This window comes from Canis aureus, chromosome 3 (assembly GCF_053574225.1).
Source record: "Canis aureus isolate CA01 chromosome 3, VMU_Caureus_v.1.0, whole genome shotgun sequence".
Lineage (NCBI taxonomy): Eukaryota > Metazoa > Chordata > Mammalia > Carnivora > Canidae > Canis > Canis aureus.
Window position 1 is genome coordinate 23,825,670 of NC_135613.1, and position 24,913 is coordinate 23,850,582.

Sequence of the window (24,913 nt, forward strand, 5' to 3'; positions counted from 1 at the left end):
CGTTAGCGTTTCTTTAAACTGAGTGACAATAATTCAGTTTAACCAGAGATGAGTTTCTTGTTTTTCCTTTGTTTACAAATGTGTCCATATTTCTTCAGAGATGCTTTGGGTTTGAGTAAGTCTCAGGTGCTGTTGGCGTCTTGTGGGCGGTGAGTAGCCACCACGTGAGCGTGTGTCCCATGCCCAAGTCCTGGGGGACGTGTGCCCAGTGTCTCAGGATGTGTTGTTTGGAATGGATGGTTTCAAACACCGGCTGCACCGGTGGCTTTGGAACAAGCACAGAACACAGCAGCACTTTTCGTGGCCTGCGTCACGGCCCTTTCCTCAGGAGCTTACCACACTTGTGCCCGTGGGGCAGGGACACAAGGACTTCGGAGTGGGTGTCATTGCACAAGAGAACTATGCTGCCTCTGCCACGGTCTCTGCACCCAGCTGTGAGCAGGGAGGAGGGTGAGGAGCATAATTACATTCCTGTGGCCCCAGGTGTCTGTTGAGGGAGGACTGGGACTGCCCTTCTGAGCTGCGACACCCAGCCTCACATTCTAGCTCTTTAGTCAACAAGGGCTGCTTCCTGTGCGGTCCACCAGCAGCCAGAGGTTTCCCAGGGAGCACTGGAATTGAATTTCTGAGAGAAACACAAAATATATTTTTATTTTATCAAACTTTTTAAAAAAGTACATGGCTTTATTATATTTTTATTTTTATTTTTTAAAGATTTTAGTTATTTGAGAGAGAGAACAGGGAGGAGCAGAGAGAGAGGGAGAAGCAGGCTCCCCGCTGAACAGGGAGGCCGATGCGGGACTGGATCCTAGGACCCTGAGATCATGATCTGAAGGCAGACACTTAACCCACTGAGCCACCCAGGCGCCCCTGGTTTTATGTTTTTTAAATATTTGTTTATTTGAGAGAGAGAGCAAGGGAGAGCTGGGGGGTGGGAGAGAGGGAAATGGAGAGAGAAACTTAAGTGGAGTCCTCACAGAGTGCATAGCCTGTTGCAGGGCTTGATCACTTGACCCTGAGATCACCGCCTGAGCAGGAACCAAGAGTGGGACACTTCGTGGACTGCCCCATCCAGGCGCCCCTGAAAAGCACATGGCTTTGTAAATTTCCTTTGCTGTCCTTGTTTCTGTGTTTATTGTGCCACATTCTTCATTAAAATCAGATAGAGCAAAGTAGGTGGTTAGTTCAAGGGCCTCTGGTGGTTCACTGCTCCGTTGGCATCTTCCCAGCCTCCCAAGGCAAATCAGAGATGGTGACAGAAATAACCCAGTAAAATTCCTGGATTCCTGGCTGGCTTAATTTGGAATTGGTAGTGATTCCAGCTGTGTGCCTTGTTTACTTTTGAATTATCCGCAGACAAAAAAAGGAACTTCTAAATACGTGCTATAAAGAGATCCTGAGCCCAGGTTCCTCTAAGTCTGAATTAGTGCTATCCCTGTGAGCACAGACTGTGAAATTACTAGTGCCAATGGATGTTTACAAAATCAGTTCATTAAGACATCTGTGTTGCGCTTTCCTGTCTGGTAGTATCGTGTGAACTTGTGTACTGCTTAAGTGAAAAAGACGGCTGCATCTCCCTGTGAAGGCTGCCTCTGCGCGCCCTGCAGCCCTCATCAGTGAGTTGAAAGCCTCGAGGGAGTGTCTGTGCAGTGCCTGTAGTTTAGGCTTGCGGAGGACCAGCTTGTAACAGTCTGCTGCCTGCCCGTCTGTGTGTGCAGCTGCCCTTCTTCTGGATGCAGAGAAGAGCCAGGTCAGCAGAGGGGGGCCCTTGGAGTGGCCTGCCTTCCTGATGTGCGCTCTGACAGTGGGGCGCTGTGGTCTGGAACCTTCACCAGCGTCAGCACTGTCGGCTCTGAAGGATTCTTGATCACAAAAAAGTCACCAACATGTTTTTTTGCACTGGGCTTTGATATCAGTACAAGTTATGAGACATGAATTTAAACCGGTCTACATACATTGTGTGATTTTTAGGGAGTTGTTGATTAATTGGTAGATGCAAACGTTTGATTCTTAGGTTTGGAAACCATTGACTTCATACCTACATATCCTGTGTTCTGTAGTTTCTTTAGAACCTTGGGGACCATCGTTCTTCCTGTATTTTTGAACCATTTGAGAACTGGCAAGATCACTTGATTTCTTTTTTTATTAACACTAGAGCAGAAATTATTTGGGAATTTATTAAGTTATGTAATTCTTATTTACTAGCAGAGTAGACTTTATTTTTTTATTTTTATTTGTTTATTTTTTTAAGTTGATATTTTAAAACATTGACACCTAAAATTGTTCACTGAAATCATTAAAAAGGATGTAATTTCTGACATAATACAAGTGTTAACGTTTTCACATCACCACATTACTTTTTCACACGTAGTCAATGGAGTCAATATCCCATGTCAGTTTAATTACCACCATTGAGCTGTTAAAAAACACATGAAAATCTTTTGCTGGGCAATCAGACATTTTACGTCCTTGTTTTTTTTCTCCTTCCATTCGTGTTAGGCGTCTGCTTCTTGCCAAGTTTCATCCTGCTGAGATATGTGTTTTTCTTACCATCAGTCCACCGTAGTTCAGATTTTATGCTGAAAACTGTGCACAAAATCAATGTTTTTCTGAGGCCTTAATATTCTAAGTGTCTAAGAAAATTCTATTAAGATATCATTATAACTAAAATTAATATATAGCACGTCAGCACAAATGTCTTATTTTGGATTAAATGAAGGAAGTAAAGTTTGGAAACGTATTGGAAACGTATCTTTAAAGAAGTGGATGGGGATTTTTTCCCTTTCCCCCCAGTGAGTTTAATTGTACAAGAACAAGTATTATTTGCTGCCGGTGTAAAATAGACTTTATTATCAATTTTATTCCTATTTTTCATTTTTGCCGATAAATCCTGAGCAACTGCATTTAACCAGTAGATGGGAATCCTTTGTCTCAGGAGTCAGTCCTTCAGACTCTTTCTCTTTCTGTCCACAGGTCAGAAATCTGCATTCCCTTGCACTTAGAACTAATGGTGTGTACAGAATGCTGGGGCTCCTCTGTTGGGCCCTGTCGACTGGAGTCTGGTCCTTTCCTCTCCGTGGGAGTGTGGGCCTGGGGAGGGCAGGAGGCCCAGAGGCGTGCACGTGGCTGGTTGCTAAAGCCTTCTGTACTTCCCTGCAGAGACCGTGTTGAGCACACCGCCCCCCGCCAGTGAGATGCCACAGCCCCCGCCTCAGGCCCTGCACTATGCCCTGGCCAATGCCCAGCAGGTCCAGATCCACCAGATCGGAGAAGACGGACAGGTCCAAGTAGTATGTACCCTTCTCACTATTCTGCCTCCACGAAGGCCAGGGGAGGCTGGGGTGGGGCTGGGGCATGGCCAGTGGGGAGGGCCACCACCAGCCTCCCCTGCATTTCTGGGTCATGCTGTGGTAGCTTGGGGTGAGGTCAACGTACCATTTTAAAGTAGAAGTTGTTAGGGGTACCAGTTCTTGCATTTCATGAATGAGGGCAGTTCCTGAAGGGTTGTGTCCTTGGTAGTGGCCCGTCATGGCTCCCCAACATGTACTGCCCTGCGTGCACTGTCAGCTCTAAGAGTCAGGCTGTTCGACCATCCCTGCTTTTGTCTGTCCTGCTGAGAGGCAGTGTAGATGCACCATAGATGATTTTCAGTTCAGGAACATAGGTACCGTTTTACTGAGGGAAGAAAACAATAATTTCTTTCTGTGATCAGTAGAGAAATCTAGTGACCTTGGGTAGCGTGAAGCACTTCCTTGGAACTTTGTGATGTGCACTAAGTTTGTGTGGCAGTTAACCCAGCATTTTGCCAACACACACCTGCCTCACCCTGCTTTGCATGGCATGGCCAGGTAGAAATTCCTCCAAAACCTTCCTGGGTCCTATGGCTGGGGAGAACCCGAGGGCAGGAGCTTTGCTAGGGAGCTGCACACTTTCTGCATACTCTGGGCTCCTGTTGATGCTCTAGTTCCACCCAGCTGCTTCGCTGCATGCCCGCATCAGGAGGGCTTTTTCCTGGAAGTTTCAGGGTGGCCTTAGGTCTGACATGGCACTCACAGTGCTGCTTGGTAAAGGGAGGGCTTCCAGAAAGTGCTAACGAGTGCTTTTAGAGGGGGGTTTTCTTCATCTTCCAGAGGAGATAAAGCAGTGATGAATGGTGAATTCTCTGTTTAATTGACAGTTACAAAGGCAGATACTCTTATCTTAGTATAAGAAAGTCTTTGAAGGAATCCCAGGACAGATAACATTGATCCAGTTTGCACAGAGTAAAACCAAAGCAACAGAAAGTTTTGCAGCGATGTTGAGCCACTTTTGCATTTATAGGAGTTGTCTGCTGCCTTGCAAACCTAAGTGTGCTTTAGTAGCGTTCTTTATTGGTGTTTACGCACCTATTTAAATAATTTTGTGTTTCTTTAAGACACATTGCTTGACACATATTCAGCATAGACACTCATGTATAGGCTTCCCACCACTCACGCACTGCTGTGTGGCCTTCCAGCACTCCCAGGCCCCTAGGAGACCACCTGCTGCTTCCTTGGGGTTTCTGGTCCCTCCAAGTTGATAGTATGTTTTAAAAAAACGATTCTTTTAATTTTCTGGGAAATTTCTATTTCTCTTCTTTTCCAGATGTCTTTCCCATTATTGAATTTCCCTGTTTAGTAACATTTGAAGATTCAACAGATCTTTCCTAGGCCCCAGTGTTTCTTTAAGAATCATTGCAAAGTGTTCTTTCTGTATGTGTTATACACCAAAAGTTTGACTTCAAGGGGCTGTATATACCACATATGTGTTGTGTCATACTATTTAGGAGTTAGTTGTCTTGAATTGTCAGCAGGTAATCAAGGACAAAAATTTCCGAAAGCATTTCTTGTTTCCTGTGGCTTTCATTTTCTTCTGATGCTTCTCGGTGTCTTCTCTTGCTGCGGATCCCACAGGGCCACCTCCACATCGCGCAGGTGCCACAAGGGGAGCAGGTGCAGATCACGCAGGACAGCGAGGTGAGTCCCTGGGCTTCCTCCACTCTGACCTTGGTCACATGAGGTGGATGGCTGCCAGTCGCCAGATGACACAGATGTCCAGCAGTGACCACCTGACTCCTGTTTCCTCAGGAGGTGGTTGTGTTGGGAGAGGGACCATGGGGAGATGGCCTCGGGACCTATTACTGGACAGAGGTGCTTTCACTTGGAGGCTGTGTCCAAAGGGAGGAGGCACAGGGGCTCTGGGGGTGGGTGAAGATGTCCTGCTGAATCAGTCCTTGCTTGTTCACCTGAGGGGAGGGCCTGACATTCAAGAATAGTCAGTTCATGGGTGGGTAGGCGGGCAGGCAAGCCAAGGCAGGAAGCTTGCTGGAGCAGCAGCAGCATTGGATGGGGAAGGAGAATAGATGGTGAGGTGGGAGGAGGTTGTAGGCATGGTGTTTCCTTGAGGTGGGGAAGCTCCCTTTTAGGGGTGAAGAGAAGTGTGAGGCCCAGCTAGTGGCCTGAGACGTCTGCTAGGATCCTTCACTGCACAAGGCGCGCATGGTTGGCTGGTAGCCTCCTGGAGGAAAATCAATATAGATTTGCTTTTGTATTTTTTTTAATATTTTATTTATTTATGAGAGACACACAGAGAGGGCGGGGAGGGGCAGAGAGAGGCAGAGACACAGGCAGAGGGAGAAGCAGGCTCCATGCAGGGAGCCCGACGTGGGACTCGATCCTGGGTCTCCAGGATCACACCCTGGGCCGAAGGCAGTGCTAAACCGCTGAGCCACCTGGGCTGCCCGCTTTTGTATTGTTTTTACTAAAAAATCATTTGAATATTTCTTGGATTTCATGGGTTTGCCTTTTTTTTTCCAGATTTCATAAGCACATCCCTCTTGTCTATGTAATCCAGCATTTTTTTGTTTTGGTTAGAAGATTAGAATTTTGAAATTAGAATGCAATGAATTAAAAGAAATTGCTGATGCCATTAATGATTAGTTTGTGATAAGTTACAATATGAGATTGTCTTTTTAAGATTTTATTTATTTATTCATGAGAGACACACAGAGAGAGGCAGAGACACCGGCAGAGGGAGAAGCAGGCTCCCTGTTGGGAGCCCAGTATTGAGCTCAATCCCAGGACCCCAGGATCAATACCTGAGCCAAAGGCAGATGCTCAACCACTGAACCACCCAGGCGCCCCTATGAGATTGTCTTCTTAACACAATAAAACTTTACCATGTTCATTTAAAAATTAAATATTTTGCAAGATGAAGGTATCTGCAAGAAGTTTTAACAGAGTCTGTTAGACCTAAAACAATAGTTTTTCCCTAAACAAATGAAAATACATTTATACCCTGGTGAACCCAGTGGGGCCGTGACCTGGTTGGTTGTGTTGTGTCCTGTGTGCTTCTGGGTTGGGATAGCACACCCCATGTGTGTAAGGCGTCTCCGTCAGGGGTGCTGGCTTACGTACATGGGACCTCCCTGTGTGACTTCTGGTTTTTCCCATCCATCTAAAATTGTTTCAAAATTAAAAAGTGGGGAAAGAAATGACATTTTCATTTGGTGTCAGGGTGGGGGTGGGTGGGTATAGTGTTTTCTTCAGTTTGTTTTCATCAGAAAAAATAGTATCTGTAAACTCAGTTTTTCTTTTGTTTGGGTTTTTTTATTGCTATAAGGGGTTGAGTTTTTGTAGAACTGACCCTTATGGCTTTGCTGGTTATTCACAGATGGCATGGGATAATCCTGCCTCTGTGTCACTGTATCTGGAAGTTGTTCTGGTCCTTGATCTCTCCTTTTTTCACCCATTCTGCAGGGCAATCTACAGATACACCACGTAGGCCAGGATGGGCAGGTAAGTGCTCACTTGCTCTCACTTAATACCTACTTGCTGTGTGGGTCACCAGACCTTGCCTTGCCATGGAGAGAAGTGGGGGCAAGACGGTGGTGCAGCATCAGCCTTAGGGAAAAGCTAGCTCTACCCCTGCTGGCACAGACGTCCCAAAGGGTGTGGACACCTGGACGTTGGGGCTCAGGGCAACATTTGTTTCTTTGTGGGATTTTACGTAGCTTTTTGCTTTGTAGATGACACTCCACTATCACTTTAGCATTGTTGTCTGTGAATTTACGTGAATGCTGTTGATGGCCATGTCTGTACAATAGCTATATATTAGGATAAGGTAGGGTTTTTTTCATGGATTTTACTGCAAAACGCCAATCACCAGCCTTTTAAAAAAATCTCTGACAAAAAGCATAACTGAAATAGTCATTGTACATACCAGATATGAACTATCTTTACAAGGCCGAGTATTCCAGCCATCAGAGTTTCTAGGGAGAGATTTACTTCCTAAGATCCAGTGAAATTGCTGGTGAATTTGAGGATTGACATTTTTATGCCCTTCTGAAGAGTTTCTGTTAAAGAGACATGTATAATCTTTGAATAATTATGAAAGAGAGTCTGGAGAATTTTCCTTTTTTATAGAACATGACCTGGAGCCACAAACATAGAGCCTCTTTACTCTCAAGACCATAGTACTTGGTATCCTGGAGACCAGCCACCTGGTCTCCCCCATCTGAAATACCCGTGTACGTCTGTCACCACTGGTGGGGGCCTGGTGTCGGCCCTGCATAGGGGCCTGGGGAATGTGTTCCTGGGCTCAAACATGAGGGGTCAGTGACCACACCTCTTGGGTTTTATCTGGAACCCCCTGAACACTTTGGGAGAAGTGTAGCAGACCTTAGATTAAATCACTTGTTTAGATTGGAGTTCCTCTGCTTTCAGTTTCATCTGGAAACACACACTTGAGGTTTTCATCAGAGCCCTGAAGCACCTGAAAGCTGCAACAGTGCAGAGTTAGCCCACGGTCCCCAGTCATTGCTTCCGAACCCTGTCTTGGAGATAAGGTCATTGGGCTGGACCTGTGGAGGTCAGTTCTCAGCAGGTTGTCGTTGTGTGTTTCTCATCTCCTAGGCAGATGTCCCACCTAGCTAGGGTCGGAGAGGTCAGGTCATCGTCTGTAGCTGATCTCTGCCTTTGACCACTTAGTGGTTTGTATTTATACTAATTCACAAGAAAAGAAAGTGTGGGACATGGCTGTTCTTCTTTGTCTCTATTTCTGAGAATTCCACTTGGGATTTTTGAACAGTAGAAGGATCAGGTTTTTATATTATGTTAGCACTGTTGTTACCACGTATGGCTAGAGTCAGCATGTCCTAAATAAATCATGAGAACAGAGAGCCCAGTCTCATGGCCGAGACAGTGGCACAGCTTTCAAGCCAGGAAGGACTCCTGGAATGTCCATCAGAGGAGCCCGTCTCTGAAAATGATGCAAAACCAAGGTGTTTTGTGTACACTTACCAAGGGTTGCCTCCTCCAAGTTGGTGGTCTTGCCAAGGCCTGTCCTAGGGAGCAACATGCTCTCACAGACGCTCCTCCTATTCTCTCACCATCTCTTGAGAAGGGCAGTAGAGCTCCTGTGCTGATGGCCGTCTGTGCTACACAAATCATAATTTATTGATCATCTGGCTCAGGTTGCTTGTGCCGCCTCACCTGCCTTCCCTAGCTCTGCCCGGGTCCTGCCATCCATCCTGTGTGTGGGACGTGCAGTCAGAGCTCAGGAAGAGGTAGCACACACTGACATGGCTGGAGGAGTTGTAGTATCTGCCACCTTTTGCTTCCTTAAAGGAAGCTCAGCTTTCTGATTTAAATAAACAGTATGTGTTTATGTAAAGCTGCCTGGTCAGTCTGTTTAGCTAATCCTTTTTTGTTTTCCCTTTGTGGAAATTCCGTGTCATTTTATCACTTGGCTGGCTCTTGTTCCTATGAAGTTACTCTGCTCGTGACAGCTGCATTTTTTAAGTTAACTGAAAATTCGCAGAACAGAATGATGTTTCGCAAGACACAGAACCCGCCACGCCACTCAATGTTGTTGATGGGGTGCCTGTGGGGCACAGCAGTGCGGGGAGCAGGGGCTCTGGGTTAACCCCCCAGCTCCCACCCCACTGCCCCAACCCCCACCCACAGGAGGACAGCGCTGGGGTCTGTGGCTCCTTCCCCTGCAGTTGGGCGGGGGCTCGCCACCCTACAGCTGCTCCCCCCATTTCCACACCATGGGGCCTTTGCTGGTCCTTGTGCCACCTTACCTGTGGGGCAGGTAGACTTGGCTCTGTGCATCATGGAATCTGGTAAGGGAAGGTCTAGTGTGCCCCTCTGCTCTGTTAACCCTTGTTAGAGCCTGATGATCAGTACCCTGGGATTATGAGTCAGAGTTGGACTTTAGTGAAACACCCTCACTGTTCAGATTCCAGGTCTTCTGAGTATGTGTGTGTGGCTCTCCAGTCTCATCCCCCAAGCAGGAACAACAATGGTCCATTCCAGCCCATCCCAGATGATCCACTCTCAGATCAGGGATATATCTGCTTTAGTCAGGGCCTTTCCGGCACTGGTGTCCTGATGATGTAGTGCTTTGTGAACTTATCATGGTGTTTTGTGCCCTCACAGCACTTTGTGCTGAAGTGTCAGATGTGAATTATGCTTTCTTTTTGCATGGCTAGGACTGTGTGCTATAATTAAGTGAAAGTGATTTTAAAGAGACCATCTAAATTTGACACCAATTAGTAGTGTCCCCAGGTGTTGGCAGAAGCAGACACTGGGATTTAAGGGGGCAACCCTTAGGACGGTGGGGGAAAGCTGACAGGTGACAATGGTGGGTATGCTCAGATGTAATTACAGGAGAGGCTTCAGCCTCTCAAGAAATCACATGCCACACCATAGTTGATTGTGAATTTGTTACAACAGTTTTTTAATTTGAATGGTGAGTTTTGGATAAAAATGTTGCCAAGTCTTTGTAGGGAATATTTAGACCCTCTGGGTTTAGATAGCAAAAGATACTATACATGCTTTGATTCTGATTACTTTTATCTAGTTGAAGGTTTGCCAACTGACAATTTTTCAGATTTATCTAATCAGTTGGAAGAACAACTAAATAATTATACTCTGTTTAAGAGATGGTGATGCAGTCATAGAATTACACGTGGAAGTACGGACTTCATGCAGAGAGGTTCAGTTTGAGTAGTGGAAGAAAGAAGTGACCAGAAAGAAAGGATTTTTATTCTGAAAATACTCTCAGTGTTGAATTGGCTTCCACAAAACAAATTGTGATATGAAAGCATAAGATATTAAAGTTTGCATCGTTGTGACAAGCGGGGCAGAAGGTGGTTACAAAGCTGCAGGATGTGCCCTGCTTTGCAGTGGGTGTTGTGTGGGGTCCCAGGAGGAGATGGGCCTGGCTCTGGGACTACGGTGGAAGCAGGAGTGCTCTGAGGTCTCATGCTGGAGACATGGAGCTCCCAGCCACATGACTTCACATCAAGACCAGACATCTCCTGTAACTCATTATGTTGCTAAAATGAAAATATTTTATTTTTTCCCCTCTTCCTTCTCTAAAGTACTTGTTTTCTTGGGGGGGGTTAGATTACATAAGGCATAGGAAATGTGTTGTTTGAATTAGAGCATAATGTCATAGTGCTCAGATTGAGAGCACCGTGTAGGGCAGAGTGGGGTCTTTGCCAGCCGAGCATTTCAGTCATGTTAGCAAGAATATAAATCTTGTCTTGTGGGTTTGTTTGGGTTTTTAAGGCAGGATCAACTGGGGTAAAGGGAGTTAAATACAGACAAGATACTTTTCATTTAGTGTATCTACTGCTCTTGACACATCCACTCCTTGATTGCTTGAGCATCTTGTGTTGCCAGTGGCTCATCTCCACTGGTCATGTAAGTGGGAGTGATGGTTGGACAGAAAGGGACCAGATCTCTAAAGATGGCAGACATTAATTGACATTGGCATGGCAGAGTGGGAGAGTCTAGTCTAAATCTTCCTGAATTAGAACCAGTCATGAGTGAGTCATGCTTCAATTACATGCAAGTACAAATAAGCAGAAATCCATAAGTTTGGGTAACAGTGTGTATGTTGTAATTAGAACTATTTGATGCTAAGTTGCAGGCGCTGAAAACCTTATAGTAGAGCTGTAGGCATGGGGATGGGGACACTAGTAGGGAATGTAGGCTTGGGGACAGGAATGCTACTCGGGCTGTAGGCAATGGGACAGGGATGTTAGTCGGGCTGTAGGCACGGAGACACTACTAGGGCTGTAGGCACAGGGGTGCTTCCCTGTGTAAGGAGTTGAACTGTCACTCTTGCTTTAGTTACCTCTTGATGTGCAACATACTGCCCCAAAACTAGGGCTGATGACCACAACCAGTCATTATCCCGCCTATCTCCATGGTTTTGCTGGGTGCAGTGGCATCACTGGGGTGGGTCATCTGGAGTCTGAGCTGTCTGGCCTGTTGTAGGGCCCACATCCAGGGCTGGAGCTGGGCTGGGCCACACCCGGGGGCTCAGTGAGGCCATCCTCCTTTGTGCAGGCTCCCCTTGTGGCCCCAGGCCTTGCACAAGGTGGCAGGGTTCCAAGAGGTGATATAACTGAAGCTATAGACCCGCCAGCCCCTTTGATGACCCTGCCTTCTTTATGGGTGGTGTGGAATGTCTGTGCTGTCATCTGGAGCTGGAAAGGATGAGGCAAGGAGGGTCACAGCATCTCTCGGCATCCCCTCTGCGCCCAGTGTGCCTTGACTCTGAGCTCCTTCAAGGGGGGGCCCATGCTGTGCCAGGGAGGGCTCAGCCCACGTGTACAGCTGGGGTGCAGGAAGCATGGGCGGCAGTGGCAGGACTGCAGTGAAGGACACCTAAGTATTTTTAGGGAGACCTTTACTAGATGAATCACACAGCACATTACGGGCCCCAGAAATGACCCTCCCTGTTTGAGCTGATGGGTTGAGGGTAAGTCTGTCAGCACCAGTGTCGTGACCTCAGGCAGACAGCAGCCCACCCATGTGGCACAAATCCACATTAAGAAACTTCATGGGATTTATTAACGGTGTGCTTTGTTGGGGCAGCTTGGCTGATGATCAAAGTCGGATGCATTTTTCTAATTATATGTTGTGAAATAATCATTGAACTGCTGAAAGTCTGAAGTCTTTTTTGCATTTACAAAGTTTAGATTTTTATTTTTTTTTTCAAAGTTTAGATTTTTAAAATTTAAACTTATATAATTTCTCAGATATCTTTTCATTCCATTTATGTCGTTTCTTTGGGAGTTTAAGAAAGCAAAGCACAGCCCTAAACATGTATTCATGTGACTAGAAATAATGCTCCAAGAGCGATCTGTTTTTGGATAGCTGGCCGCCACTGGCTGCCCTCCAGTTCATGTTGGAGCACCACATCCGCGGCTCTTCTCTGCTTGCTGGGCTCTTCACCCAGGGACAGGCACTCAGTCCTGAGAGGGCGCCAAGGCCTTTTTTTCTTGCAGTTGATCCTAAGTTGTTGTTAAAGATCAAAACACAACCAAGAACAAGGAGCTAGAGGTCACTTTAACCTTGGACATCATGTAGCAGGCTTCCCAACCGTGAGTGGGGAGCCTCCTGCCCGCAGGACTTCAGGCACCCCTTTCTGGGGCTGGACATGTTTTCTCCTGCATCATAACGTCTCCTGTGGCATTCCTGGGGAGGTGAGGAGAGAGGTTCAGGAACTAGGTGGGTGTTGGTACCTATTCTACATGTGGGGACAGGATTATGCAGGGAGGTAAAACCCGGGACGGATCCTATGACCCCTGAAGCCCCAAACTGCCTCCAGTTCTCTAGAACAGCCTCACCGCTACTGTTGCCACCGCCACTGCCGCCACCACTTGGGGTTGAGAGGGATTCTTTATTTTCTTGAGCTGTGTTCTGATCTATCCTCTCTACATAGGACCTTCTGAGTCCTATTTGGTGACCCCACAACGGCAGTACTTCCTTTTGGCTTTTAGCACAGTTCCTCAGCATGTCTGCTATGGGCTGCAGATTGAGAAAGGTTTAAACACTCACTTTGTACCAAACTCTGTTGCTAGGCAGTATCCTATCTGTTGAAACATTGAAATCTGGGTCAATTATTTCTCTACATGTGGGAGATTTTTAGCCACATGGGAAATCCGTAAAACTTGGGCTTTAGTCATGTTGCTAAGACCATGAATCACAGAATGGTTTAGTACTATTTCAGCTAGATGTGTGTTGTGATACTATTTTTTTTTTTTTTAAGTAGCTGTACCTAATGTTCTAAAATGTGTATGAGAAAAGTTTAATAGGTCTGTAAGCTAAACAGTCTCCATTGATGTGAACACCTGGAGAGTTTTGTGTGTGTTCTGGTAGTAAGCCCATCTCTGTAATGACGAATGCACCAGGCAGGCACACAATTTGTTTGTATCAAAGCTAAGCAACACAGCGATAAATCCAGGCTGCTCCCACTGCCCTTGTGAGGTGACTTTACCAATACTTAACAATAGCTTGGCATTCTTTAAACTTTTAAACCTCTCTTGACTTCTTTGGCATTTGTATTCCTCCTTATACTTGAAAGTAAATTTTAGTAGCTTTCAGAATTTTTTCCGTGAAATGGGGCCTTCTAAACTCAGCTGGGGAAGAGATTAGCAGAGACAGGAAGTATCCAGCATTTTATGTGCACGACTCTTTTTGAAGTGGGTGAGAAGAAGGACGTGGATATGTAGAGAATGTGTTGTATGTGCAGGATACACATGGGTGGTGGGGGCCGTTGTTGTCTGTGGCGGTAAAGGAGTGTAGGATTTCTGCGAGGTGTGGTCCACGATAGATGGTTTGCCACAACAGGCAGAGCATTCTCCACCTCACAACAGCATACACTGTGTCACTTCACTTCTCATAAAAACGTTCCATTCAAGAAAATATGTTTCTGCATTGCATGCCAGACACAAACAGAAATCTTGGAGGACCTAGGTAGTTCAGGGAATGAATCCCTTATGGAAAAGCCTTCCCTAACTAGAGATGGTGGAAAATATAATTTAAGCTTATAAAGGCCAGAGCAGAATGAGTTTGGTGTTGATTAGTTCCAAAAATATCCTAGAAAAGTCACAAAAACAAGTGTGCATCTCCCGTCGCCTGGTTGAGGAAGCCTAGCCTTCTGGCTAGCCCCAAGTGTGTACAGGGCTGTGGGTCACCCCATGTGAGGCGGCTAGCCTGGATGGGACACAGGGGCCACTGTGTGCCCTGCTGCTGGCTCCAGGTCTCAGGAATCATCTTGGATTCCAGCAGAGGCTTGTCATACAAAGTGACATGGGCTGGCTGCAAGCGGGTGCAGAGCACCAGGAGCTGGTTCTGGACTGTCTCGGTCTCTGAGCAGCAAGGATAGTCATTTCAGTCGTCTCAGGGGGCAGCCTGTCATGTTTCCCTGCAGTTGTCGCAGACCAGGCTGGTTCATGCAGGACACAGGGTGGGAAGGATATTATGATGCTTTCTTGAGAGAAGTTGGATGCACTGGTTACTTAAATGTGTGTTTTCAGAATTGTGTGTAGCTGGAACGAGGTTGTCTTTGAGCGGGTTACGAATAGTTGAGGCTGAAGGAGCTTTACCTCAGAGGTACTCCCAGCTGTTAGGACAGAAACTCTATGCTGCTCATGCACCCACGGCCCAGCCTGAGCTCCTTGGGGTGGAATTCATATCCAGGTCTGGTGCCTCCAGTCAAGGAGGAGTCTTCAAATCAAGGGCAGACCCTAAAATCATTTTCAAATATGTTTAAAAGGTTAAGCTCTAAATAGTTTTAATACCATTAGGTCCACAAATTTTATTCATTCCTGTTCCTTACAGAACCCAGTGTAGTACCATGCTATCAGTTCTTGATAATTGTTGGTAAATGAATACAACAATAATTATTCCAAATTAGCTGTTGGTTATTTGTAAGATATAAGTAGGAGGCATTTTGAAACACTTCATTTTGAAGCTATTTAGGAACACAGCCGTGTATTCCCTGGTAACTTTAATCATGAGTGACAGCCTAGAAATGTATAGAGGTGTACTTATTTAAAATTTACAGCTCAGTAGGCTGAAAAATAGTGACCTCTGAGTAATTCCAGAATTTCTTTTTGGTGGGATCCAAGTTGAACTCTCTCTGTGCCAGGGAGATGTACTGATTTCCTTGGGCCTTTCTGCCATGGTCTTTGAAATGTGTCCATGTCTCTTGCAGGTAAGCCTGGTGTGTCATGGGGGGAGCATCCCCATGCCTGGACAGACAGTGGGAGCCCACAGCCTGTGCCATCATGCCTGCAATTTGGCTGATGGCGCAGAGCAGCTAAGGGCTCTCTACACCCAAGGGTTCTGTTCCAGGAGCCATCCCCCCTGGGTGGCATCTGCTGAGAGGAAACCTGCTGCCCCAGAAATGGGATTTCTGAGTTTCTGGCTTATGGAGGGAGGGTGGATGGAAGGGGGCCTCCTTGCCATTGCATGGAGTTTACTTTTCCTTTGTCAGAGGTAGGGTATGAAAGAGGTCATCTCTTAGGACATTTCATCTCTGTTCTTTTTTTTTTTTAAGATTTCATTCATTCATTCATCACACAGAGAGAGGCAGAGACACAGGCAGAGGGAGAAGCAGGCTCCCCGTGGGGAGCCCATTGTGGGATTCAATCCCAGGACCCCGGGATCATGCTCTGAGCCAAAGGCAGATGCTCAGCCACTGAACCAACCAGGCAACACCATTTCATCCCTGTTCTGATCACACCCGGCCCTTCCCTTGTGCAAACTCAGGCACTCTGACAGCCTGCCCCTGCATAAAACCCAAGCCTCTTCCCCGCCCTCCATGTAGCCTCGGGGCTTACACTACAGAAGGGACAGTAGCCAGTGGAGAAAGCACTGGGGGGTCAGGGCTGGGAAGGCGGGTGACATTGGTTTTAAGGTTTGGAGACCTCGGAAACACGTAGTCGTCCTTTGGGAAACGAGCAGGGAGGGCCATGGAGGGCCAGCATACTTGTGAGAGGCATGCCATGTGCTGAATCCTGATGGATAAGATACAGGAGCCCAAGTGATGTCACACAGAGCCCTTGAACCATCACATGACAATTACAGCAGAATAAAATGTTTTCAAGCCCAGGATACCTTCCCACTTTTCTTTTTACCTGCTTCAAGAATGCACCACTGAGTATTAAATTCATGGTGTTTTCATGAGGAATCTTTATTTAGAAATCATAGGTTCATTGTGCCTGGGAGCCTGGTTAACAAAGGAGCGCTGCTGTGTGAATGGGCTGGTGAGTGACTTCAGAGCGTACTACATGATTTCGCTCACTCACTGATCTGGGGAATCTGGAGGATGGTGGAGGGGAAGGTCCTAGTGTCCCTCCTCAGGAGCCTGTGCTGAGTACAAGTGTCCCATGGACAGAGGGTACGGCCCAACAGGACCATACCGTGCTGTGTGCACTTACGCACCTGCAGGGAGGAAGCTCCGTCCTGGACTCTGTGAGGATTGACATTTAGAAACCTGCAACAGCCCACAGCAGGACGGTGCAAATGTCAACATGAAGACGTGTCACGCGATGCGGAGCGGAGGTCAGTTTCTGACCCAGGAACAGATCACACGGTCTCTGTTCTGAGCAGCCAGGAGGTTCCTTGTTTCTCTCACCTGGGTACTGAGGGGAGTACTTGGAAATCCTGGGTGAGATACCCTCCCTGGAAGGATTTGTAGTCCACAAATGAAGCGTGAGTGCCCCTGGCTCTGGGCTAGAGAGAGAGAGAGAGAATCTGAGACGTCCAGTGTGCGGTGTGCAGGAGGGAGGCACCAGCAGACTGTTGGCTGCTCTCTGCATGACACGTGTGAAGGGTAGAAACATAATCTTGGAATGGTTTTCACATGCAAACACATACTGTCACTTATTTTTAAAATTCAGGCCATTGTTTCATGGGGACTCCCAAAGCAAAACAAACAAAAAGCTTGTAAAGTGACCCAGACTGATTTTTAATTCTGCTTTTTCGTCTACTCCTGTGAGCTTGTGCATTTGCTTTCAGCATCTGTTCTCACTTCATGTTTCTATGTCCCAGACGTGTGCATAGCACTGGACGCTGTGCGCTTGGCGTCAGGGACAGTCCTGTGCTTGCCACTTCGGGTTGGCCTGTGCTCTGCGTTTGGCGTTGTAGCTGGAGGATGGTGAAGATGACCACACACAGGCGATCTTATGATGGAAGCCTTTGGAGGAGTAATGACAGGGGCCCACAGTCCAGTGATAGCTGCCCCAACTGTCCGTGCACGTGTCCCCCCTCCAGGAGTGGCACCGGCAGAGGGACACACGAACCTCCCAGGTCATGTGCCCGGACTCAGGCCACCAGCTACAGGTGTCTTGAGGAGGTTGTGCGAGGGGCCCAGTTAGCAGGAGCTTGGCTGAAGTCGTAGCAGTAGGCCTTTGTGGTGTAACCAGCAGGCAGGTCTCTGAGAGAAAGCCTGTCCATCTAGGATGACTCTTCCTCGGCACCCACAGGAGACGTGGGCAGTGGTCAGCAGGCGCTCTGGCAGGAGATGAGTGGGCCTAAGAGACACCAGAGCCCTGCGGCTGTTTTCTCCTCGCCGCGAAGGCTGAGGTGGCAAGGCTTCTCCTAAACAGTCTTCCTCAGTGTTTCAAGCCCAGTGGGGTGCAGGGGGCTCCCAGCCCCGTAGCTGGTGTGCGGTCGCTCTCTTCACTGTTCACGGACAGTCTCTGGCCATGTGCTATGGACTAGCTGGGCCGGAGTTGGCACGGCTGTGCTCAGAGCTGCTTCTGTTTGCTTGTATTTTTACTGGCCTGTGGACCCAGCTCAGAAGTTAGCCTCTGAGGCTCCATTTCCTCCCTGGCAGAGTGGAGCTAATGACAACAAACAACATGACATCTCTGCCAGATGCCCAGTGCTACAGACTTGGGCTGAGGCCCCAGGACCCGGCCGGTCCTGCTGCTCCCGAGCAGGCTCCTTGACTCTGACGGTCCTGCTCACACTTAGGTGGAATGATGATTGACCAAAATATTACATATGTGACCCTGATACTCGTCGCCATCGGCAGCTCTCTGGAGCAGACCCGCTATGGCTGAGCGCGAGAAGGACATGCCTGGGTCTGGGCCACTCTCCTCTGGCTTCCTGTGGGTTTGGCCAGTACACGGTGCAGGGGGCGGGAGCCTGAGCCGGGGCACCGCTCAGCTGCATGGACTCCCCTTCAGGAGGAAAGTCCCCCGCCCTACCACCTGGTTATTTGTGCTGCTGGCTTCCCGTTTTCTAGGCACAGTGCTAACGTGAGCATACCATGGGCCATATTGGAGCACATTGGAAAGTAAAATGTGAACTCCCGCCTCTTGAGCGGCCCACACGCTCCTCCCCACAGGCAGCCCACCACTGGCCAAGTGTGAAGTGTTACTCTCTTTGTCTCTGGACAAAGTTGAAAGACATTCTCTACACCTGAAGTTACACGTCTGCACTGTGTCTGATGCCTGGAGTCCATTCATCTCACCTTGAGCGCACCATGCGGCCACGTGGTTCTCAGTGCAAACGTGTCTGAGAGCGGTGCTCTGTGCCTTAAACCTGTGGGCACTGCTGCTCCTGTGTGTGGACACACGAGGGCTGGGATGCCGGGCTGGGCTCCTGCTCCATCCCTGGGATGCCTGGCCCGGGGGCCCATGTCCTTGCCTGTCTATTTTCTACTTTCTGAACCCTGGAGGTTAGAAACAAGGTGTCACTCCATCAAGGGCCAAAACAAACGCTCTGCAAAGTCTCTGGTTGAGGTGCCCTGAGAGATGTGCCTGCTGGAGTTGGGACCCAGGGCCTCACTAGAGGGGTTTTTCCAAAATTGAACTTGAAACGACTAGGTCTCTGAGGACCATCCATGAGTGCACAGCATGTCTCAGAGGTCCATTCCACTGGAACATCCTAGAAAATGAGTGCCAGTGGGTCTGAGCCCAAGACTGATGTATCCAAGGTGCCTGTGGGTCCACTGGTGGGTGTTTTCTCACCGCCATCTGTCCAGTTGTCTCTGAACTTATCCATGCCTTGGCCACCCTCTTGCCGAGCCAGCCCTTGTGGTGATTGGATGGTGATTGGAGGGTTCCTGAAACTCCCATCTTATAAGGATGTCTTACCCATGTCACTGGGAGGAAGGGCGTGTGTGTCCTCTGCCTCTGCATGCCAGCAGCTCTCACCACCAAAATGGTAACTGCAAATGGGGCAGCTTACACAGCAGCCCCTGATTTCTCACGGTCCTGGAGGCTGTTGGCCTGATGTCAGGTGTTGACATGAGGGCTTCTGATGAGGACCCCCTTCCTGGGGATGTACTCACACGGCCTTCCCTGGTGCCCATGCGCAGACACCATGTGTGTCCCACTTCTGGAAGGGTGTGGTCACATCCCAGGCTTTCACCCTCCTGACCTCATTTCCAGATTGTCACACTGGAGGTTTGGGGTTCCACACAGGGATTTGGGGGGGTACACAGACATTCAACTCCTAGCACTCAGTCTCTTCTTGGAAAGAATTGGGCTGCTGTGACCGATTTTTCCTATGGGCACAGGAAGGGAGTTTGGGCCTGGAAGCATTTTTGGCTTCTTGTCCCAGACAGCTTTTGTGTAGACAGTAACCCTACTGTATCTTACTCCCTCACCATGGATTTTCAGACACTGCCACACACAGGCAGGTCCTGGGACAGCACAGCCCCAGCGGGGAGTTGGGTCCAGTCACCATGTACCCTGTGCTGATTTGGGTGAGGAGCATGCCATCAGCAGTTGGGAGGAGGCTCCCTTTCTCCTGCAGACTAATTAGGAGTTGGTCCAGAAGAGGCCAGTTCTTAATAGAAAATGGGAATTTGGCTTTTTAAGAGAACTTCACTTGTTTTGTCTCAGTTTTGGCAGCTTTCTGTTGATGGTCTTTAGGCGATGTGCATGTCTTCAGGTTTCTGCCAGGGTCCAGCTGCTCTTCTCCCCGGCCTGGCCCGGACTACGTTCTTCCCCATGAGCTTCGCCCAGCGGTATCTTTTGTGCGCTGGCTATGCTTGAGGCCTGCCTGGACCCAGCCAGACTCAGCCCCACACCTGTCAGGGTATCCAGGGAGCACACATCCCTGCTGTTGGGGATAAGGAGAAGGCTGCCCTTAGAGCCCACCCGGAGGACCTGTGTATGAGCAGCCAGTCGTGATGAGGGGGAGGGGAGGAGCTGTCAGGATGTTCTCTGGAAGCCAAAGGCCTGAGCTCAGTCAACTAGAAAACTGACCAGGTGGCCCTCGGCGTGGGGTTAAGGCAAACCACCCGAGAGTCTGAAAGTGGGTTGTCTTTTCCTGAGCTATCATCCCAAAATCTGTGACCCCCACTGCTTGGCTTCAACAGAAATGTGTTCTCTCACAGTAGGGAGGCCAGAGGTCCAAAATCAGGGTTCTTGGGGCTGCATTCCTTCTGGAGGTTCTGGGGGGCATCTTGCCTGCCTCTCCAGGCAACCCTGGGCTGTGGTGGCATCCCTCCACTCTGTGGTCACGTGGCACCTGCCTTCCCATGTCTTGTCCAAATGTCTGTCTTCTTAGGAAGACAGTTGCCATTGGATTAGGCTCATCTCCTGTGTGACTTCTGCTTAACTTAATCTCATCCTCCCAGACTCTGGTTCCACATATATAGGTACAAGGGGTTAGGATGTGGACATTTCTTTAGGGGGATGCAGTTGGAGGCACAGCTCCCCTACTCAGACCCACGTGCCACGGAGATGTGTGGTGAGCCCCGAGCTCTGCACCAGGGAGCAAGGTGCTCTGAGGTGACAGGTGCTTGGTGAAGGAGGGGCCTTGGGTGGGATGCCTGCACCCACCCCCTATCTCCCTGTTGCTCTGGCTGTCCTTAGATTGTGGAATAGGAAGGGGCGGTTTTCTGTACGTCAGGGTGTACTTTGAGCCTCGGCTGTAGGGCCAAGAGTCGCCTCTGGAACTGATCCCAGAGGCAAGGAAGTCATCCCTCGCTAGGCCTTCTCTGGTGTGTGATTAATCTTGCTCAGTATAGAAATCCATTTCTGAACCTTTCTTCTCAGGGTAGAATAGGAACAGTGCACGGATTGAGTACACAGCACCCAGTGTAGGGAACACGCAGACGCTGTTAGCCAGCAGCTCACTGTGAATATCTGGCCACATGAACAGCAGACCCGTGTGTGTTTTACAGCCTGATCAGCCATTCACATTTCCTGGCTTCCCCTCACGCTGGGAGGAAGTACGCTGGCATCTGTGGTCCCTAGAGCACAGACAGACCTTACGAGTACTTCCTACTGAGGTGAACTCTAGGAAAGATGGCCTTGCCCCTTGGAGAAGTTCTTTCTTTGACCCCACACAGCAAACACGAGAAGCTTTCTTGTTCTGCAACAGTGAGTTTTCTGAATTAGAGCAGTGACCAGAGCCATGGGATGGGGCGCTGAAGCAGCGTGCACTTCTGTGGCTGGCCCTCCAGCTCCTCATAGTCCTGGACGGTGCAGGTTGGCAGGCTGGGTGCCCCCAGCCACCCCTCCCTTCCCCAAGTGGTGGTGACCCACTAGCACACGTTACTGACACAGAGCTTTCATTTTCCTCCTGTTCTTTCTCACTTGCTCCCCACCCACCCCTTGTGCCCCTTCTGGAAGCCAGGGGCCTGGAACTCCTGGGAAAAACTGAAGGTCTTCGGATTTGATTTTGGCTGAATTATTAACCCCACCCCAATCTACTGGAAGGTCTTAAAGCACATGGTTAAGATTTGTTCCCAGGAATGCTGCCTTATCTGGAATGATGGGAGATGAATACCAAGTATCTCCAGACTTCCGCTTCTGCTTTATTGTATTTTTTTAGGTTTTGTTTGCTTTTCCCCCAGATTATGTTTGAGGTTTGTGCCCTGATGCTGGGATGAGCTCCAGAGCAGACAGCAGAAACTGCTGTTACTGCTGCTTGCCACACAGCATCTCTCTGTGAGCGGATCTGGATGGTGGCTCTGGGGCAGTTCCCTGCACCTCTGAGGAACGACCCCAGAGGAGTGGCCGTATGTGCTCATTTCTGACCATGTGCTCATGAGTGACTTGCCTTATGAAAACATTCGCAGTAGAACCTGGGAAACACATGGCTCTTCCCATCAGACGGTTTAAAAGCTTAAGAATGATAACTCGTTCTTGGCATTTGCTGTGCAAATATATGAAGAAGATTTGGGGGCTGGTGGAGCTCCTGGCCAGTGGTGATTTGGGGCATCCCTGGGACGGGCTTCCCTCTCTCAACGCCTCGTGCTTTTGTCACGAGGAAGCTGCTCGTGAAGTAACATCTAGATTTGAGAAGATTGGCTTCATTGATGTTGTTCCCTTAATAGGCTGGGTGCAAAAGGTGATGTCAGGAACGAGTGACCACGCTGTTCCAGGACACCTTCGAGGTTCGTGTCTCATCTATGTTCCTGGCCACACACACGTAATTAAACTGTGTTGAAAGTGTATCTTGTGATGATAGGAGAGTCTGGGTTTGGTTTTTTTGTTTTGCTTCAGTTTTTTTCCATCTGAGCAGATTCTTGGTTGGATTCAAAATTTTACATCTAAACATTACAGGAAAGTCCTTGGACTTCTTGCATTTATTTTAGGCTTTGCACCAGTTTTGCATTATTTCAGTTGGGTATCAAACAGAGTTTCAAAATTGGCAGTATATCGAGGAAAACCAGATGTGTGCACTTAAAAAACCAGTGCTTTTAGATCTAGGATTTGCTTAGTGGGCTGCTTCAGATGCATGCCCTTTGGGGGGACTGGGGGGCACATCCTGAGGTCAGCCACAGGCTGCTGGCTGCTGGAAGCCTGGAGGTGATGCTCCTGGCTGCTGACCTGGGAGCCCACTGCATTCCTGTTAGATTTTTCTACATTCCAGAGCCTGTTGGGAGAAGGTTGCAAACCCCAAATGAGTGGGAAGGAGCCAGAAACTCCTCATTGGAGACTTCTTGCTCATTCTAGAGCAGGAGGGAATAGGTGGGGTGCTGGCCTCCTGTTCTCCCAGCAGATCAAGGATGGGTTGTGCACTTTCAGTGGGCTCTTCTCGGGGCACATACTGATCCATGTCACAAAAGCATGTGACCTCGTTTTTTGCTGCTCTACGTTTCAGATTTGATGTAAATTGGTTTTATTCTTCACTAGTTTAAAATGAAGTCCAAATCTACACATTGTGTCCAGCCTACTGTGTATTTCAAGAGGCTGCTTAGAGCTTTGAGGTGCTTTCAAACCATAGGCAGTAAATCAGATTCTTGTGGGATTGACTTTTGTAGTGTTGTTTTCATTTTTACTTATTTCACATGTGTTAGCCTCGTAAAACACAGCTGCCTCAAGGACATAATTGCTGGAGCGGAGGCACAGCTATACCTGGAATGTCCACTCCCTCCGGGCTGCCTTATGAGTGGCTCAGGCTGCAGAGCCTCCCTGAGGCCCCCTGGGGCGACACCCACCGGGTCCTCACCTCTTAGCCTATGTCTCTCTTTATGCCCCAGTCACTGCCTGCTGTGCGCCAGCCACTGACACCTTTCTCTGCCCTGACTGCGGGCTTGAAAGGAGGGATCCTGCTGGGGCTTCCAGGTCATCCTGCACTGAGCTCCACCCAGGTAACAAGGTTCATTCTTTTATTGTCAGATGACACTGGCTAAAATAGAAACTGCCCCACAAGCCTGATAGTGAGTGGATTTTCCTCCTCACCCCACAGGGGTGCCTGCCAGTGGTGGCTGCTGTGCCCTCTATACTTGAGCTCTTGTAGGTTCTTCTAAACACAGAGCAGTGCCACATCTTTACCACCTGCTCTTAGTAAGTACGTACCAATCGCTGAGAAACCAGTGACCTGTTACTCGGCTGTCCCTTGGTCTGACCTTCTAGAACTCCTCCTTCATGTGTCATCCCTTTAGCGGAGTGAGAACGGGCTCTGCTGTGTGTAGGTTCAGTGCGCATCCGGAGGCCTCCTCAGGCAGGCTATTGATGTTGTTTTGTGGATGAGGGTAAGAGACCGTGTCTCCTCCTGCGGACGTGGGCAGAGAAAGGTGTCAGCTGTGTTTTACGAGGCTAACACATGTGAAATAAGTAAAAATGAAAAAGAGAAGAAAAAAAAAGAAAAAGAGATGAAGAGGTGCTCTGCCAGTGAGGAGCTTCAGTGGCAGGGAACCTGCGACCCTGGGCAGGATGCTCAGTGGGAAATAGTGCCAGCTTCATCTCTCTTTCTTCTTCCACAACTGAACTTTAACAAAATCTCACCTTAAAAGAGCTTTCCAAATTTTGAGGGCTACCTGAAAAGCATCCCAAATTGCTATTTGTGAAGTGCTGTCTCTCTGCAGCACGAGGCCCCTGTCAGGGTGTCACTGCCAATGGGTGTCTAGAGGTGTCTGCGATGGGGGGATGTGCCCTTCGGGGGAGCTGAGGGCAGCCACAGGAGGAAGCCTGCAAGCCAGGCAAGGCCGGGGCCACGGGAGGTCACAGAAGACACTGAGACCTATGTCTCAGCTGCTGAGCTCTCTCCACAGCCGGCCCTGCTCCCTGTGCTGCAACCAGCCTCAGCCTGGGTCTAGTCTGAATGGGCTTTCCGTCCGCTGAAGGGGAAACCATGCCTCCCATCAAGAAGCCTGACTCCCTTCAGGGCTCTCGCTGTTCCCACCTGAAGAACGGTGTCACCTTCTGGTCATGCTCCCGGTCCTTGCTGGGAGGGCCCCGTGGGAGGGTTTCCTCTGTGGGGTCCGGGGTGCAAGGATGGGCACGGGCACTGACAAGGTGGCTGGAAGGCCTTTCCCGCCAGTCCTGTGCGCTCATTGACTTTGACTCCTTTCCATTGCCAAAAGCAAACCAGTGCGGACATGGGGAGGAGGTGTGTTGGGATGAAATCTCAGGTGAAAACATTTTCCCGTTTTCATTTTCGTTTGCCAGCCAGGCTGGTAATGTGCCTGCTTTCGTTATCATAATGTAGCACGTTGAGATTCTGAGCTTTCGGGCGTTCTCGTCCTCAGGATTTAATCAACTCTGGAGACCGTGTGAAAAGTCTTGTCACTAGTAGGTTCTGACAGGAAGCGGCTCACCCCAAGGACACCGTGAAATGCCCCATGTCACGGGGGTTGTGGCTCACAGCCCAAACAGAGGAAGGCA

At 48.8% G+C, this 24,913-nt stretch overlaps 1 protein-coding gene across 10 annotated transcripts in view; it reads left to right on the top strand.

Annotated features, from left to right (window-relative positions):
* The window catches only part of BANP (BTG3 associated nuclear protein), a 104,979-nt gene that overhangs the window by 73,428 nt on the left and 6,638 nt on the right, over positions 1-24,913 (top strand). For 6 of the 10 annotated variants that reach the window (XM_077891092.1, XM_077891096.1, XM_077891093.1 and 3 more), the window contains 3 exons: positions 3,160-3,290; positions 4,923-4,994; positions 6,777-6,815. In XM_077891092.1, coding sequence (XP_077747218.1) covers positions 3,160-3,290; positions 4,923-4,994; positions 6,777-6,815 — 242 coding nt within the window. Of the gene's footprint in view, positions 1-3,159; positions 3,291-4,922; positions 4,995-6,776; positions 6,816-22,137; positions 22,171-24,913 lie in introns of those variants that run through there. The other 4 variants (XM_077891095.1, XM_077891097.1, XM_077891098.1 and 1 more) reach the window with 3 other exon arrangements.